This window comes from Gigantopelta aegis, chromosome 10 (assembly GCF_016097555.1).
Source record: "Gigantopelta aegis isolate Gae_Host chromosome 10, Gae_host_genome, whole genome shotgun sequence".
Taxonomy (NCBI): Eukaryota; Metazoa; Mollusca; class Gastropoda; order Neomphalida; family Peltospiridae; genus Gigantopelta; species Gigantopelta aegis.
This window is the reverse complement of record NC_054708.1, coordinates 2,927,121-2,943,705: the sequence shown is the minus strand read 5'-3', so window position 1 is coordinate 2,943,705 and position 16,585 is coordinate 2,927,121. Positions and strand designations below refer to the sequence as shown.

Here is a 16,585-nt window from a genome sequence, read left to right as displayed (position 1 = left end):
GTATAGCCATAAAATCTGTTTATACTAGTATACAATCCAGAGTTTATTACTGCACTTTTTCCCCTGTTTTTTAATGTTGAAATAGACCAACAAGTTCGCCTATTGCATAAATAGTCTCGCCCAATATTTTTAGAATTTGTATGCTCCCGAATAACGCTATAAAAGGTGAAGTGTAATTGGTCGATATTTAAATTGTTATTTATAGATGAAATGTCACCTGGACATGGGAGTCCACGCAATGCTGTTAGATCTACTGGCAGACCAGTAGAACTAATTTTAATCAGATTGTATAATAATAATAATAATAATAATAATAATATTGTAAAGTTTTCGCAGTTTATTGTGGTTTAAGGGGTAGTTAATTTATAGTTGTGTTTCAAATATTACCAGGCTTACGAGGAAGCAAAGAAGAGGTTACAGCTGGAGAGCGAAGACAGGAAAAAGATCGTTCCTGAATTACGGAAGAAGTCGCGGCGAGATTATTTGACAAAACGGCGACAGGACAAACTAGAAGATTTAGAAGCTGACATCATGGATGAAGAATATTTGTTTGAACCTGAAAGGTAATATATATTTTTTTGTAGGTCAAGTTCTTTATATTTTACTTGATAATAAAGTATGATCAGATTATTTTGTATGGAGTATCACACATATTATTATATTACAAAACATGAATTAAAGAAGGAAAGATACTAAGAATGTTCATCCATCAACGTGTCCTTGATCTTTATTAGTGATCAAATGTGGTACAGGAATGCTGAGTTGATGACTTGTGTTTGAGACTATCGACAGAGACAGGTATACTGATTAGTTGGAATGCTGAGTTGATGACTTGTGTTTGAGACTGTCGAAAGAGACAGATATACTGATTAGTTGGAATGCTGAGTTAATGACTTGTGTTAGTTGGAATGCTGAGTTGATGACTTGTGTTTCAGACTGTCGATAGAGACAGATATACTAATTAGTTGGAATGTTGAGTTGATGACTTGTGTAAGTTGGAATGCTGAGTTGATGACTTGTGTTAGTTGGAATGCTGAGTTGATGACTTGTGTTTCAGACTGTCGAAGCGTGAGAGAGTTGAGTTGGAGTACAAGAAGAAAGTTCTCCAACTGGCCAGACAGCACCGCGACGCGGGGGAGGTGGAGAAAACTAACCGCTACTACGTGCCGCAGGATGACGTCCAGCTAGAGGACCACTATGTGGAGGATGCACACGACAAGGGGCCGAACCACGAACAGAAGCGGTGGGAGGAGGAGCACCTGTCGGCCGCTGTCCTCAGGTTCGGAGCCAGAGACGCCAAACACAAACACAAGGCCAAAGAGTATGACGTCATCATGGATGAGGAGATCGAGTTTGTGCAGGCACTGCAGATGCCAGGAACCGTTACGGAGGAGGTAAGATTACTGAGGGGTCTCTACAGATGTCAGGAACCGTTACGGAGGAGGTAAGATTACTGAGGGGTCTCTACAGATGTCAGAAACCGTTATGGAGGAGGTAAGAGTTGCCAGTTTACTGTGGGGTGTCTACAGATGTCAGGAACTGTTATGGAGGAGGTAAGATTACTGAGGGGTCTCTACAGATGCCAGGAACCGTTACGGAGGAGGTAAGATTTGCCAGTTTACTGTGGGGTGTCTACAGATGTCAGGAACAGTTATGGAGGAGATAAGATTTGCCAGTTTACTGTGGGGTGTCTACAGATGTCAGGAACTGTTAAGGAGGAGGTAAGATTACTGAGGGGTCTCTACAGATGCCAGGAACCATTACGGAGGAGGTAAGATTACTGTGGGGTGTCTACAGATGTCAGGAACTGTTATGGAGGAGGTAAGATTTGCCAGTTTACTGTGATTTCATTGGTCATCTCTTACAAAAGTCAATTTTCACAGGCCACATACAGGCCTCATGCTGGTAGTTGGAGGCACTGTGTGGAAATAAAATGTTTTAACAAACTCACAAGACTAAAACGTAAAAGCTTTGTTAGTATGTACAGTTAAAGATGTGTGGTGGTATGGATATATGCCTATCGTTTTATGTTTATAATACTAATACATTGAAACTGTTCTCTGAAAATACACTTTAATTAGTCCTTACTGTAAGATGAGGTAAACTTTATTGCTTATAAGTATTGCACATTTGGAACTGATCAGATGCATTGGTAGATGGCCATCATTTGGTTTTAATTAGTCCGGCCTGTATGGGATACATTGGTACATGTTTAAGATTTTTGTTTTAACAGGACAGCAGTTCCAGGTTGACTGAGTCGGAGAAGACGAAGATTTCCATACAAGAAACGAAACGACTGCTGCCTATATTCCCATTCCGTGATGATCTAATAGCGGCTATCCACGAACACCAGGTGCTCATCATAGAGGGCGAGACTGGGTCAGGGAAGACAACTCAGATCCCTCAGTACCTGCATGAAGCGGTAAGTCGGCTGTCAAGTCTTCACCATCCACTCATTGGTGTTTGTGTCGGCCGTCAGATATTCACCATCCACTCATTGGTGTGTGTTGCCCTTCAAGTATTCACCATCCACTCGTTGGTGTGTGTCGGCCGTCAAGTATTCACCATCCACTCAGTGTGTGTCGGCCGTCAAGTATTCACCATCCACTCGGTTGTGTGTGTGTCAGCCGTCAAGTTATTCACCATCCACTCATTGGTGTGTGTTGGCCGGCCATCAAGTATTCACCATCCACTCGTTGGTGTGTGTCGTCCGTCAAGTATTCACCATCCACTCGTTGGTGTGTGTGTGTCAGCCGTCAAGTATTCACCATCCACTCGTCGGTGTGTGTCGGCCGTCAAGTATTCACCATCCACTCATTGGTGTGTCGTCCGTCAAGTATTCACCATCCACTCATTGGTGTGTGTGTGTCAGCCGTCAAGTATTCACCATCCACTCGTCGGTGTGTGTCGGCCGTCAAGTATTCACCATCCACTCATTGGTGTGTGTCGGCCGTCAAGTATTCACCATCCACTCCTTGGTGTGTGTGTGTCAGCCATCAAGTATTCACCATCCACTCCTTGGTGTGTGTGTGTCGGCCATCAAGTATTCACCATCCACTCCTTGGTGGTGTGTGTGTCAGCCATCAAGTATTCACCATCCACTCGTTGGTGTGTGTCGGCTGTCAAGTATTCACCATCCACTCATTGGTGTGTCGGCCGTCAAGTATTCACCATCCACTCATTAGTGTGTCGGCCATCAAGTATTCACCATCCACTCGTTGGTGTGTGTCGGTTGTCTCTTATACATTTGTATTGCGTCACAATTTGCTATGCAAGTTTCGGAGATCGCTACACAATTTTTAAACATTAAACAGCAGTTGCTAGTCAATTTTTAATTGACTACAAATATCACTAATAAAAATTTATAAAAATGAAAAAAAAAAGTTCCCTGTGATATATAAAGAATAATAGACAAGTACCCATTAGAGACGATATATCTTATTAGTGGTCGCCAAATGTATCTTAATGAGCCAAAGTGAGACAAATCATCTCCAACGATCACGAGTGTATTATCCTATTTCTTACACACCCTTAAAAAGTCATTTTTGAAAATAGTTTAATGCAAAAACACTAGGCATAATGTTGAAAGTATATACGGTAATGATATAGACATAAATGACGTGCTAAAATGAAGCCATCCGTTTATGGTTACTTGGGTCATGACCTCATATCAGCCAATCACAAGTCTCAGAAGTGATCTACAACGTATGTTGAAGACAATAGTGATCTACATCAATCCATAAATAGTTTATGCAAATTTTGAATTCTCAGAGGATGGATTTTAGTTGAGGGAACAACTTTGTATTAGTTTCCTCTCTAATTATCTCGGTGATCATAACTATATGACCATCGCCATTAACCGTAATTAAAATGTAATTAAATAAAACATTACCTTGCTTTGTTTATTTGCTTCTTTCTTCCTTTCTTTCTTTACTTGCTTCTTTCTTCCTTTCTTTCATTCTTTTTGACTTTCTTTTCTTTTTTTTCTTTTCTTTCTTTACTATATTCCTATTTTGACTTCTTTTTTTCTGTTTTTGCTAAGTCAGTTTTTTGACTTGAAGAGAGTGGTCGGTGTGAGTTAAAGTTGATTTTTGTGTTGCAGGGCTTCACGAAGGGTGGTGTGAAGATCGGGTGTACGCAGCCACGGAGAGTCGCAGCTATGTCTGTGGCAGCTCGAGTTGCTCAGGAAATGGGATGGAAACTTGGAAACGAGGTATCTATTTCAACCATAATCCATCCCATCCTCCTACAAAATACTTAATTTTTATTTTTATTTCAGTGTGGTTTGACATAAGAAAAAAAGTAAAAGCATTTTGGAAATCGCACAAAAATTATTTTTGTTTTGTTTGGAATTTAGAAAAAAGTCTAAAAATAAATAACTTGTAGTAGTAAATTCCATAGTATGAAAAGAGGTGTTCCCTTTGGCAGGGACTGTAGTTGTTTGTTCATTTGCAGGGACAAGATGTAGCCCAGTGGTAGAATGCTCGCTCGATGCGCAGTCGGTTTGCGATCAATCCCTGTCAATGGTCTCATTAGGCTATTTCTCACTCCAGCTAGTGCACCACGACTGGTATATCAAAGGCCGTGGTATGTACTACCCTGTTTGTGGGATGGTGCATATAAAAGATCGCTTGCTGCTAATCAAAAAGAGTAGCCCATGAAGTGGTGACAGCGGGTTTCTCTCTCAATATCTGTGTGGTCCTTAACCATATGTCTGACGCCATATAACCATAAATAAAATGTGTTGAGTGTGTTGTTAAATAAAAAATGTCTTCTTTGTTCATGTGTCTTCTTAGAGATGTTATGTCGCTCTTCCTATATGTGCATGTTCTAAAGTATTTTAAATATTGCCAGTCAAGTACTTACAACTATCATAGCTACTTTTTGTGAACAAATATAATGACCTTTTTCTTGACGTGTTTGGCCATTTCCAGGGCTTCTAGAATTTTTATAAAATCCACTATATTTACTAAATTGACTCAACTGCAGCATTTGACCATTGTTTTTTCACTAGCTATCGGGCATGGCAATAGTAGTTAATTACTAGCCCAACATTGAATATCACTAGCTATGGGAGTGGGGCTACCATAATCTAGAAGCCCTGTCGGGCATGGCAATAGTAGTTAATTACTAGCCCAACATTGAATATCACTAGCCATGGGAGTGGGGCTACCATAATCTAGAAGCCCTGTCGGGCATGGCAATAGTAGTTAATTACTAGCCCAACACTGAATATCACTAGCCATGGGAGTGGGGCTACCATAATCTAGAAGCCCTGTCGGGCATGGCAATAGTAGTTAATTACTAGCCCAACACTGAATATCACTAGCCATGGGAGTGGGGCTACCATAGTCTAGAAGCCCTTTTGGGCATGGCAATAGTAGTTAATTACTAGCCCAACACTGAATATCACTAGCCATGGGAGTGGGGCTACCATAATCTAGAAACCCTTTTGGGCATGGCAATAGTAGTTAATTACTAGCCCAACACTGAATATCACTAGCCATGGGAGTGGGGCTACCATAGTCTAGAAGCCCTTTTGGGCATGGCAATAGTAGTTAATTACTAGCCCAACACTGAATATCACTAGCCATGGGAGTGGGGCTACCATAATCTAGAAGCCCTGTCGGGCATGGCAATAGTAGTTAATTACTAGCCCAACACTGAATATCACTAGCCATGGGAGTGGGGCTACCATAGTCTAGAAGCCCTTTTGGGCATGGCAATAGTAGTTAATTACTAGCCCAACACTGAATATCACTAGCCATGGGAGTGGGGCTACCATAATCTAGAAGCCCTTTTGGGCATGGCAATAGTAGTTAATTACTAGCCCAACACTGAATATCACTAGCCATGGGAGTGGGGCTACCATAGTCTAGAAGCCCTTTTGGGCATGGCAATAGTAGTTAATTACTAGCCCAACACTGAATATCACTAGCCATGGGAGTGGGGCTACCATAATCTAGAAGCCCTGTCGGGCATGGCAATAGTAGTTAATTACTAGCCCAACACTGAATATCACTAGCCATGGGAGTGGGGCTACCATAGTCTAGAAGCCCTTTTGGGCATGGCAATAGTAGTTAATTACTAGCCCAACACTGAATATCACTAGCCATGGGAGTGGGGCTACCATAATCTAGAAGCCCTGTCGGGCATGGCAATAGTAGTTAATTACTAGCCCAACACTGAATATCACTAGCCATGGGAGTGGGGCTACCATAATCTAGAAGCCCTGTCGGGCATGGCAATAGTAGTTAATTACTAGCCCAACACTGAATATCACTAGCCATGGGAGTGGGGCTACCATAATCTAGAAGCCCTGTCGGGCATGGCAATAGTAGTTAATTACTAGCCCAACACTGAATATCACTAGCCATGGGAGTGGGGCTACCATAATCTAGAAGCCCTGTCGGGCATGGCAATAGTAGTTAATTACTAGCCCAACACTGAATATCACTAGCCATGGGAGTGGGGCTACCATAATCTAGAAGCCCTGTCGGGCATGGCAATAGTAGTTATTTACTAGCCCAACACTGAATATCACTAGCCATGGGAGTGGGGCTACCATAATCTAGAAGCCCTGTCGGGCATGGCAATAGTAGTTATTTACTAGCCCAACACTGAATATCACTAGCCATGGGAGTGGGGCTACCATAATCTAGAAGCCCTGTCGGGCATGGCAATAGTAGTTATTTACTAGCCCAACACTGAATATCACTAGCCATGGGAGTGGGGCTACCATAATCTAGAAGCCCTGTCGGGCATGGCAATAGTAGTTAATTACTAGCCCAACACTGAATATCACTAGCCATGGGAGTGGGGCTACCATAATCTAGAAGCCCTGTCGGGCATGGCAATAGTAGTTAATTACTAGCCCAACACTGAATATCACTAGCCATGGGAGTGGGGCTACCATAATCTAGAAGCCCTGTTGGGCATGGCAATAGTAGTTAATTACTAGCCCAACACTGAATATCACTAGCCATGGGAGTGGGGCTACCATAATCTAGAAGCCCTGCCATTTCACCACATTATTACAGTGACATTTCAGGTCTCTGAAAATTGAGAGGACGATATTTTCGTTTGTGCAACGTTCGAGCAAGGTGGAAACTTTGTAACAGATGAATGGAAATCTTGTTTGAAACGGTTTTAGCTAGTGGGGAAAATATTGTTGTGATGCAGTTATGTAGTGTACTCTAGAGGAAGTGGGCTTATGGACTGTATGACAGATTGGTACCAGGAGTGTCGTGCTAGGTGAGACTTATGCTCTTTAAAAACTGTTTAGTACTCAGGTGGAATTAATTTTTCTCTTATCTTCAGGTATATGGATCAGACTTATCCCATGAAAGAAAGCCATGTAAAAAAAATTCTATCTTACATGGGATATCATGCGCTTGCGTTTAACATAACATCGTTGGTACAATATGATGTCATATTAATGTGAGGTGGTGATGTGAGGTCATTAAACACATTTTAAAATTAATATTTTGTTGTTAAAACATTCATTTTAAAAGCTATCTTGTTAATTTGTAGTGTTAACTTTTATTTACGGAAAATACGATAGTGTAGTTTATTTATGACAAAATAGTCAAATAAAAAAGTTCAGCCATCTTTGTCTGTTTGTGTAAAATAATGGTTTATTTACCGAATAAAAGAGAGAAAAAGACTCCATCATATGTGGTCATGTGGGATAGAAAAAGTATACCCTCGGTAGTGAAAATTTCGACCATGTGATTCGACAAGCCTCGTCTCAGGTCGAAATCTTCACCACCTCGGGTGTACTTTTTGTATCCCACATGACCGCATATGATGGAGTCTTATAATCGCTCACATATGAGAGTACACTCTTGTTGGTTTTCAATTGTCAGTGTTCGAAATAAGAAAGAAAATGTTTTATTTAACAACGCACTCAACACATTTTATTTACGATTATATGGCGTCAGGCGTATGGTTAAGGACCACACAGATTTTGAGAGGAAACCCGCTATTGCCACTACATGGGCTACTCTTTCCGATTAGCAGCAAGGGATCTTTTATTTGCGCTTCCCACAGGCAGGATAGAACAAACCATGGCCTTTGTTGAACTGGTCGGTGCAAGTGGTTTACACCTACCCATTGAGCCTTGCGGAGCACTCACTCAGGGTTTGGAGTCGGTATCTGGATTGAAAATCCCATGTCTCGACTGGGATCTGAACCCAGTACCTACCAGCCTGTAGAACGATGGCCTAACCACGACGCCACCGAGGCCGGTTGTGTTCGAAATAAGCACTTAGCCATATATCCTGACAAGTGAAAAAAATGGTGTTTCATTTTGAGCAATTCAAACACTGTCTTTGCATTTGAGTAAAATTAACAAGTGATCTGGACAGGTGAAAATATTGGTGGTTAGTGAGATTTCTAGATGTACTTGTTTTGTTTCTAGGTGGGCTATAGTATCCGGTTTGAAGACTGCACGTCGGAGAGAACAGTTCTTAAGTATATGACTGATGGAATGCTGCTTCGAGAATTCCTCGCGGAGCCAGACCTTGCCAGCTACAGGTAATCACAGATGTGCACGTGTTAACAGATGTAGAAGTGTAGGCACTGGTGTTCTGTGGGTTTAATTCTAACTATAGTCAGCTGCATGAATTGAAAACTCCACATAAAACCTGCCATATTTGCATACTTCATCCCAAACTATAAATTGTTACTTTAAAATAAAAATAATGAGTATTTTCTGTCATTACTGAAATTAATATGACCAAAAGTTAACTCTGCCTGACTTGTCACTACAAACAGTGTGAGGTGTTGATGTACAGTCTGGCACCACAGTAAAACTATGGACCGACAAGGTGTTATGTGAGCTGTGGTGTTGATGTACGGTCTGGCACCACAGTAAAACTACGGACCGACACGGTGTTAAGTGAGCTGTGGTGTTGATGTACGGTCTGGCACCACAGTAAAACTATGGACCGACACGGTGTTAAGTGAGCTGTGGTGTTGATGTACGGTCTGGCACCACAGTAAAACTATGGACCGACACGGTGTTATGTGAGCTGTGGTGTTGATGTACAGTCTGGCACCACAGTAAAACTATGGACCGACAAGGTGTTGTGTGAGCTGTGGTGTCAGGCTCTTGAGTGAATTTGGTTTTAAAAACAGATTAGGTTCAGAATATTATGATAATTTTGACTTTTCACTGCTGCTAATAACTTGGTGACTTGAGCAGACTTTTGGCGATCCATTTTGTCAGTTAGAATAGAGCCTGGTCACAAACTGATAACTCTTTGTTGAGATACAGAAATGAAAAATGTGTGTATTCTGATCATTGTGTTTGTGTTGAGATACAGAAATGAGAAATGTGTGTATTCTGATCATTGTGTTTGTGTTGAGATACAGAAAAGAGAAATGTGTGGATTCTGATCATTGTGTTTGTGTTGAGATACAGAAATGAGAAATGTGTGTATTATGATCATTGTGTTTGTGTTGAGATAAAGGAATGTGTGATATTTGTTCCAGTGTTCTTATCATTGACGAGGCCCACGAGAGGACGCTACATACGGACATCCTGTTTGGTCTGGTGAAGGACATCACACGATTCCGACCCGACCTCAAACTGCTCATCTCAAGTGCTACACTCGACGCTCAGAAATTCTCAGAGGTACTTTCTAGTAGAAACATCAACACACTGTATTACATGATAATGTCAACACACTGTATTGCATGACAACGTCAACACACTGTATTGCATGGTTACATCAACACACTGTATTGCATGATAACGTCAACACACTGTATTGCATGGTAACGTCGACACACTGTATTGCATGGTTACATCAACACACTGTATTGCATGATAACATCGACACACTGTATTGCATGATAACGTCAACACACTGTATTGCATGGTTACATCAACACACTGTATTGCATGATAACGTCAACACACTGTATTGCATGGTAACATCAACACACTGTATTGCATGGTTACATCAACACACTGTATTGCATGATAATGTCAACACTGTATTGCATGGTAACATCACCACACTGTATTGCATGGTAACATCAACACGCTGTATTGCATGGTAATGTCAACACTGTATTGCATGGTAACATCGACACACTGTATTGCATAATAATGTCATCACTGTATTGCATAGTAACGTCAACACACTGTATTGCATGGTAACGTCAACACACTGTACGGCATGGTAACGTCAACACACTGTACTGCATGGTAACGTCATCACACTGTACTGCATGGTAACATCAACACACTGTACTGCATGGTAACGTCAACACACTGTACTGCATGGCAACGTCAACACACTGTACTGCATGGCAACGTCAACACACTATTATATTGTATGGTAACGTCAACACTGTATTGCATGGTAACGTCAACACACTATTATATTGTATGGTAACGTCAACACTGTATTGCATGGTAACGTCAACACACTGTATTGCATGGTAACGTCAACACTGTACTGCATGGTAATGTCAAAACACTGTATTGCATGGTAACATCAAAACACTGTATTGCATGGTAACGTCAAAACACTGTATTGCATGGTAACATCAAAACACTGTATTGCATGGTAACGTCAAAACACTGTATTGCATGGTAACGCAGTGATAGTGCTGTACAATGAGTTACAGGTACGTTCTAGTAGAAACATCAAAACACTATTGCATGGTAACGCAGTGATAGTGCTGTACAATGAGTTACAGGTACGTTCTAGTAGAAACATCATTAATAGTTATCTTTTTTGCACTGTTATTTATTTATCTCTCTGTCTCTGTCTCTGTCTTTGTCTCTCTCTCTCTGTCTTTGTCTCTCTCTCTCTATCTCTCTCTCTCTCTCTCTCTCTCTCTCTCTCTCTCTCTCTCTCTCTCTCTCTCTGGCATGCTCACCTTGGCTGTCTGTTCAGGACAGGTGTAAAAGGTCGTCGTGAGAATGATCTGTCCTACAGTACAGGTTATTCTTTCCCATTATCAGCTGGTTTTCTGTCATCATTTTCAGTTTTCAATCTTATCTTTCAGTTTTTTGATGAAGCACCAATATTTCGTATTCCTGGCCGAAGATTTCCTGTACACATATTCTACACCAAGGTAAACTTTTTATCTTTTGAGGGCAAGCTAAGCATCACTTTTTTGCACTGTTCTAATAATTAGGGGCGAGACGTAGCCCAGTGGTAAAGCACTCGCTTGATGCGCAATCGGTCTGGGATCAATTGTCTATTTTTCGCTCTAGCCAGTGCACCACAACTGGTACATCAAAGGCCATGGTCTGTGCTATCCTGTCTATGGGATGATGCATATAAAAGTTCCCTTGCTGCTAATCGAAAAGAGTAGTCTATGAAGTGGTAACAGCGGGTTTCATCCCTCAATATCAGTGTAATCCTTAACCATATGTCTGATGTCATATAACCGTAATTAAATGTGTTGAGTGCGTCGTTAAATAAACTATTTCCTTCTTCTTCTAATAATTAAGATAATTATTCCATGCTCGTATTAAGACGTATCACTAGGAAGTAATCCGTTTGCAGCTCTTACTTCAAAAAATAAAACTATAAAAACAAATTAAAACATTTTTCTAAAAAAGATTTGATAACATTTTAGGTTTTTTAAGTTCAATAATTTTTACTGTTATATTTTATTATTATTATTATTTCTTAATGAAACAAATGTTTAAAAATGTGTTATCTTCATTTTATGTATTTCTTTTTGGTTCATTTATATTTTGACCGGTTAGCAAAAAAAATTGATATCTGTGTGTAAATGACAATTTAATTTTGTAGTTGTTTTTTAACACTGTGTGATAATGACAAATGAGATGCGTGTTATATTTATACGGACGTACTTGCAGGCCCCAGAAGCCGACTACCTTGATGCGTGTGTCGTGTCAGTGCTGCAGATCCACGTGACTCAGCCGACTGGTGACATCCTTGTCTTCCTCACCGGCCAGGAGGAGATCGAGACGGCCAACGAGATGCTTCTGGTACACAACTAATTACTATAGTAATGTTAGACTTTCTTCTTACACTTTCTTCTTCCACTGACTGTTCTGTCCCCTTTCTCCATCCCAATGTGATGCTTCTGATACACGATTAGTTACCATAGTAATGTTAGACTTTCTTCTTCCACTGACTGTTCTGTCCCCTTTCTCCATCCCAATGTGATGCTTCTGATACACGATTAGTTACCATAGTAATGTTAGACTTTCTTCTTCCACTGACTGTTCTGTCCCCTTTCTCCATCCCAATGTGATGCTTCTGATACACGATTAGTTACCATAGTAATGTTAGACTTTCTTCTTCCACTGACTGTTCTGTCCCCTTTCTCAATCCCAACGAGATGCTTCTGATACACGATTAGTTACCATAGTAATGTTAGACTTTCTTCTTCCACTGACTGTTCTTTTCCCTCTCTCCATCCCAACGAGATGCTTCTGGTACACAATTAGTTACCATAGTAATGTTACACTTTCTTCTTTCTCTGACTGTTCTTTTCCCTCTCTCCATCCCAACGAGATGCTTCTGGTACACAATTAGTTACCATAGTAATGTTACACTTTCTTCTTTCTCTGACTGTTCTTTTCCCTCTCTCCATCCCAACGAGATGCTTCTGGTACACAATTAGTTACCATAGTAATGTTACACTTTCTTCTTTCTCTGACTGTTCTTGTCCCTCTCTCCATCCCATCGCGATGCTTCTGGTACAAAATTAGTTAACATAGTAATGTTTTACCTTCTTTTTTCTCTGACTGTTCTTTTCCCTCTCTCCATCCCACCCTTCAACCATTCATACATCCATTCCTCCCTCCCTCCATCCATCCATCCATTCATCCAATCTACCATCTATCTGTCCATTCACCCTTGTTTCCATCGGGGGGGGGGGGGGGGGGGGAGACTTAGCCCAGTGGAAAAGACCTTGCTTGATGCACAATCTGTTTAGGATCAATCCGCGTTGGTGGGCCATTGGGCTATTTCTTGTTCCAGTCAGTGCACCACGACTGTGGTATGTGCTATCCAGTCTATGGGATGGTGCATATAAAAGATCCCTTGCTACTAATGAAAACAATTTAGCAAGTTTCCTCTCTAAAACTGTCAAAATTACCAAATGTTTGACATCCAATATCTGATGATTAGTAAATCAATGTGCTCTAGTGGTGTCGTTGAAACAAAAAACATCCAACCATCCATCCGTCGGACCATCCATCCATCCTTCCAACCTACCATCCATCTATCGATCCATCCATCCAAAGTACCATCCATCCATCCCATCCCATCCCATCCCATCCCATCCCATCCCATCCATCCATCCATCCAAATAAACTGCAGTCCATCCATTCATCCAAACACCTACCCACACATCTATTTATCCATCCATCCATAAAGCCAATCACACACCCATCCATCCTTCCAAAAATCTTCTGTCAATACTATATAATTATTTAGTTCAATATGTTTACAGATTTACAGATATATTGATTACCATTATTATCAAAGGATATAAATAGCCATTTATTACCCATATGGTTACAAACATCGTGGTACATATCAAAGTGATATGTCCCACTAGAATGCCAAGTGAGACGTAACACTTTTTATTACCCATATGGTTACAAACATCTTGGTACATATCAAAGTGATATGTTCCACTAGAATGCTAAGTGAGACGTAACACTTTTTATTACCCATATGGTTACAAACATCTTGGTACATATCAAAGTGATATGTCCCACTAGAACGCAAAGTGAGACGTAGCACTTTTTATTACCCATATGGTTACAAACCTCTTGGTACATATCAAAGTGATACGTTCCACTAGAACGCCAAGTGAGACGTAACACTTTTTATTACCCATATGGTTACAAACATCGTGGTACATATCAAAGTGATACGTCCCACTAGAATGCCAGGTGGGACGTAACACTTCTTATTACCCATATGGTTACAAACATCTTGATACATATCAAACTGATATGTCCCACTAGAATGCCAAGTGGGACATAACACTTCTTATTACCCATATGGTTACAAACATTTTGATACATATCAAAGTGATACGTCCCACTAGAATGCCAAGTGGGACGTAACACTTTTGACGTCACACGATGACGTCATCAATTAGTGCACAACAACCTTACAGGAATGTCAACGAAACGAGATGAGTAATATAAATTAAGATCGATTATGGGTAATAAATAGGATATTAAACTTGCTACCATTTCGTATCATGTTTATGTCTCTCGTGAAATAATTTTCATTGTCACTCGCTAAAGCTCTTGACAATTGAAAATTATTTCACAAGGGACATAAACATGATACAAAATGAAGCTCGTTTAATATCCTATAAATATGTCATTACATAAATGTGATGATATATGATGAGTTCAAGAGTTTGTAAGTTACAAGTATATAATTCAAGCAGCTGTTTAAGTTGTTTAGAATTTTTTTTCTTTTGTAGGAGCGAACACGAAAACTGGGCACCAAGATTAAGGAGCTGGTGATTCTTCCCATCTACGCGAACCTTCCGTCCGAGATGCAGGCCAAGATATTTGATCCAGCGCCACCTGGCGGCAGAAAGGTTTCATTCTTCTTCAATCTTAAGGCTCATACAAACTGGATGTGGAGAGTGCGTGCGGTCTGACTCTTGTAAATATATAGACCATAATCAATTATTGCATTGCGGCTCGCTACATGTATTTTCAGATGTATGCATTGTATCTAGTCTAGACACACACATGGAATCTAATATATTTAGATGTTTATAGCCACACCACATCTAGTCTAGACACTCGAATGGAATCTAATATATTTAGATGTTTATAGCCACACCACATCCAGTCTAGACAAACACTGCCGGAATGTCCTGTATACAGCTTTGTTTTAAATGTTTAATTTCAGGTAATATTGGCCACAAACACTGCCGGAATGTCCTGTATACAACTTTGTTTTAAATGTTTAATTTCAGGTAATATTGGCCACAAACACTGCCGGAATGTCCTGTATACACCTTTGTTTTAAATGTTTAATTTCAGGTAATATTGGCCACAAACACTGCCGGAATGTCCTGTATACAGCTTTGTTTTAAATGTTTAATTTCAGGTAATATTGGCCACAAACACTGCCGGAATGTCCTGTATACAGCTTTGTTTTAAATGTTTAATTTCAGGTAATATTGGCCACAAACACTGCCGGAATGTCCTGTATACAGCTTTGTTTTAAATGTTTAATTTCAGGTAATATTGGCCACAAACACTGCCGGAATGTCCTGTATACAGCTTTGTTTTAAATGTTTAATTTCAGGTAATATTGGCCACAAACATTGCCGAGACGTCGCTGACAATTGATGGGATAATATATGTCATTGATCCGGGATTCTGCAAGCAACAGAGCTACAACGCGAGGACTGGGATGGAGTCGCTGATTGTTACACCGATATCGAAGGTATTTCTCTACACAAGGAATATTCTAATTCATTGAAGTACATACATAGTCATTGATGTCATTGCCAGTAGCTTGATGTTCATGCATCAGTGTTTCTGCCAGAATTATTTTTTTGTTTGGGGTATGGTGCTTTGGAATTGAATGCAACTACAGTATGGGGGGGGGTGGCCTCCCTCAGACAGAAAATGGGTTATGTTTAGGGTTAAGGTTAAGAAAATTGTACAGTAATGATAAGAGTAACCAATTTTGTCAAAAAGTTAACTTAAAAAAACAAAACATATTAGGTATGGCACCATATCCGTTTTACCTTCTGGCAGAAACCGTGAGTTACATGTATAACTTGTAGTCATTTCTGTATGCTCACCATCACTGATACACAAGTAACAAGTAACAAGTTACGATTCTCATTTCATTATGTTTATCACTGTATGTTCACCATCACTGATACACAAGTAACAAGTAACAAGTTACGATTCTCATTTCATTATGTTTATCACTGTATGTTCACCATCACTGATACACAAGTAACAAGTTACAAGTTACGATTCTCATTTCATTATGTTTATCACTGTATGTTCACCATCACTGATACACAAGTAACAAGATACGAGTTACGATTCTCATTTCATTATGTTTATCACTGTATGTTCACCATCACTGATACACAAGTAACAAGATACGATTCTCATTTCATTATGTTTATCACTGTATGTTCACCATCACTGATACACAAGTTACAAGTAACAAGTTACGATTCTCATTTGATTATGTTTATCACTGTATGTTCACCATCACTGATACACAAGTAACAAGTTACGATTCTCATTTCATTATGTTTATCACTGTATGTTCACCATCACTGATACACAAGTAACAAGTAACAAGTTACGATTCTCATTTCATTATGTTTATCACTGTATGTTCACCATCACTGATACACAAGTAACAAGTAACAAGATACGATTCTCATTTGATTATGTTTATCACTGTATGTTCACCATCACTGATACACAAGTAACAAGATACGATTCTCATTTCATTATGTTTATCACTGTATGTTCACCATCACTGATACACAAGTTACAATTTACCATTCTCATTTCATTATGTTTATCACTGTATGTTCACCATCACTGATACACAAG

General features: G+C 40.0%; 1 protein-coding gene across 1 annotated transcript in view; it reads left to right on the top strand.

Annotated features, from left to right (window-relative positions):
- The window catches only part of LOC121382742 (pre-mRNA-splicing factor ATP-dependent RNA helicase DHX16-like), a 36,119-nt gene that overhangs the window by 8,646 nt on the left and 10,888 nt on the right, over positions 1 to 16,585 (top strand). Inside the window, exons 5-14 of the mRNA XM_041512315.1 lie at positions 391 to 563; positions 1,058 to 1,394; positions 2,234 to 2,422; positions 4,103 to 4,213; positions 8,423 to 8,538; positions 9,499 to 9,640; positions 11,029 to 11,097; positions 11,855 to 11,986; positions 14,458 to 14,577; positions 15,300 to 15,440. Coding sequence (XP_041368249.1) covers positions 391 to 563; positions 1,058 to 1,394; positions 2,234 to 2,422; positions 4,103 to 4,213; positions 8,423 to 8,538; positions 9,499 to 9,640; positions 11,029 to 11,097; positions 11,855 to 11,986; positions 14,458 to 14,577; positions 15,300 to 15,440 — 1,530 coding nt within the window. The remainder of the gene's footprint in view (positions 1 to 390; positions 564 to 1,057; positions 1,395 to 2,233; positions 2,423 to 4,102; positions 4,214 to 8,422; positions 8,539 to 9,498; positions 9,641 to 11,028; positions 11,098 to 11,854; positions 11,987 to 14,457; positions 14,578 to 15,299; positions 15,441 to 16,585) is intronic.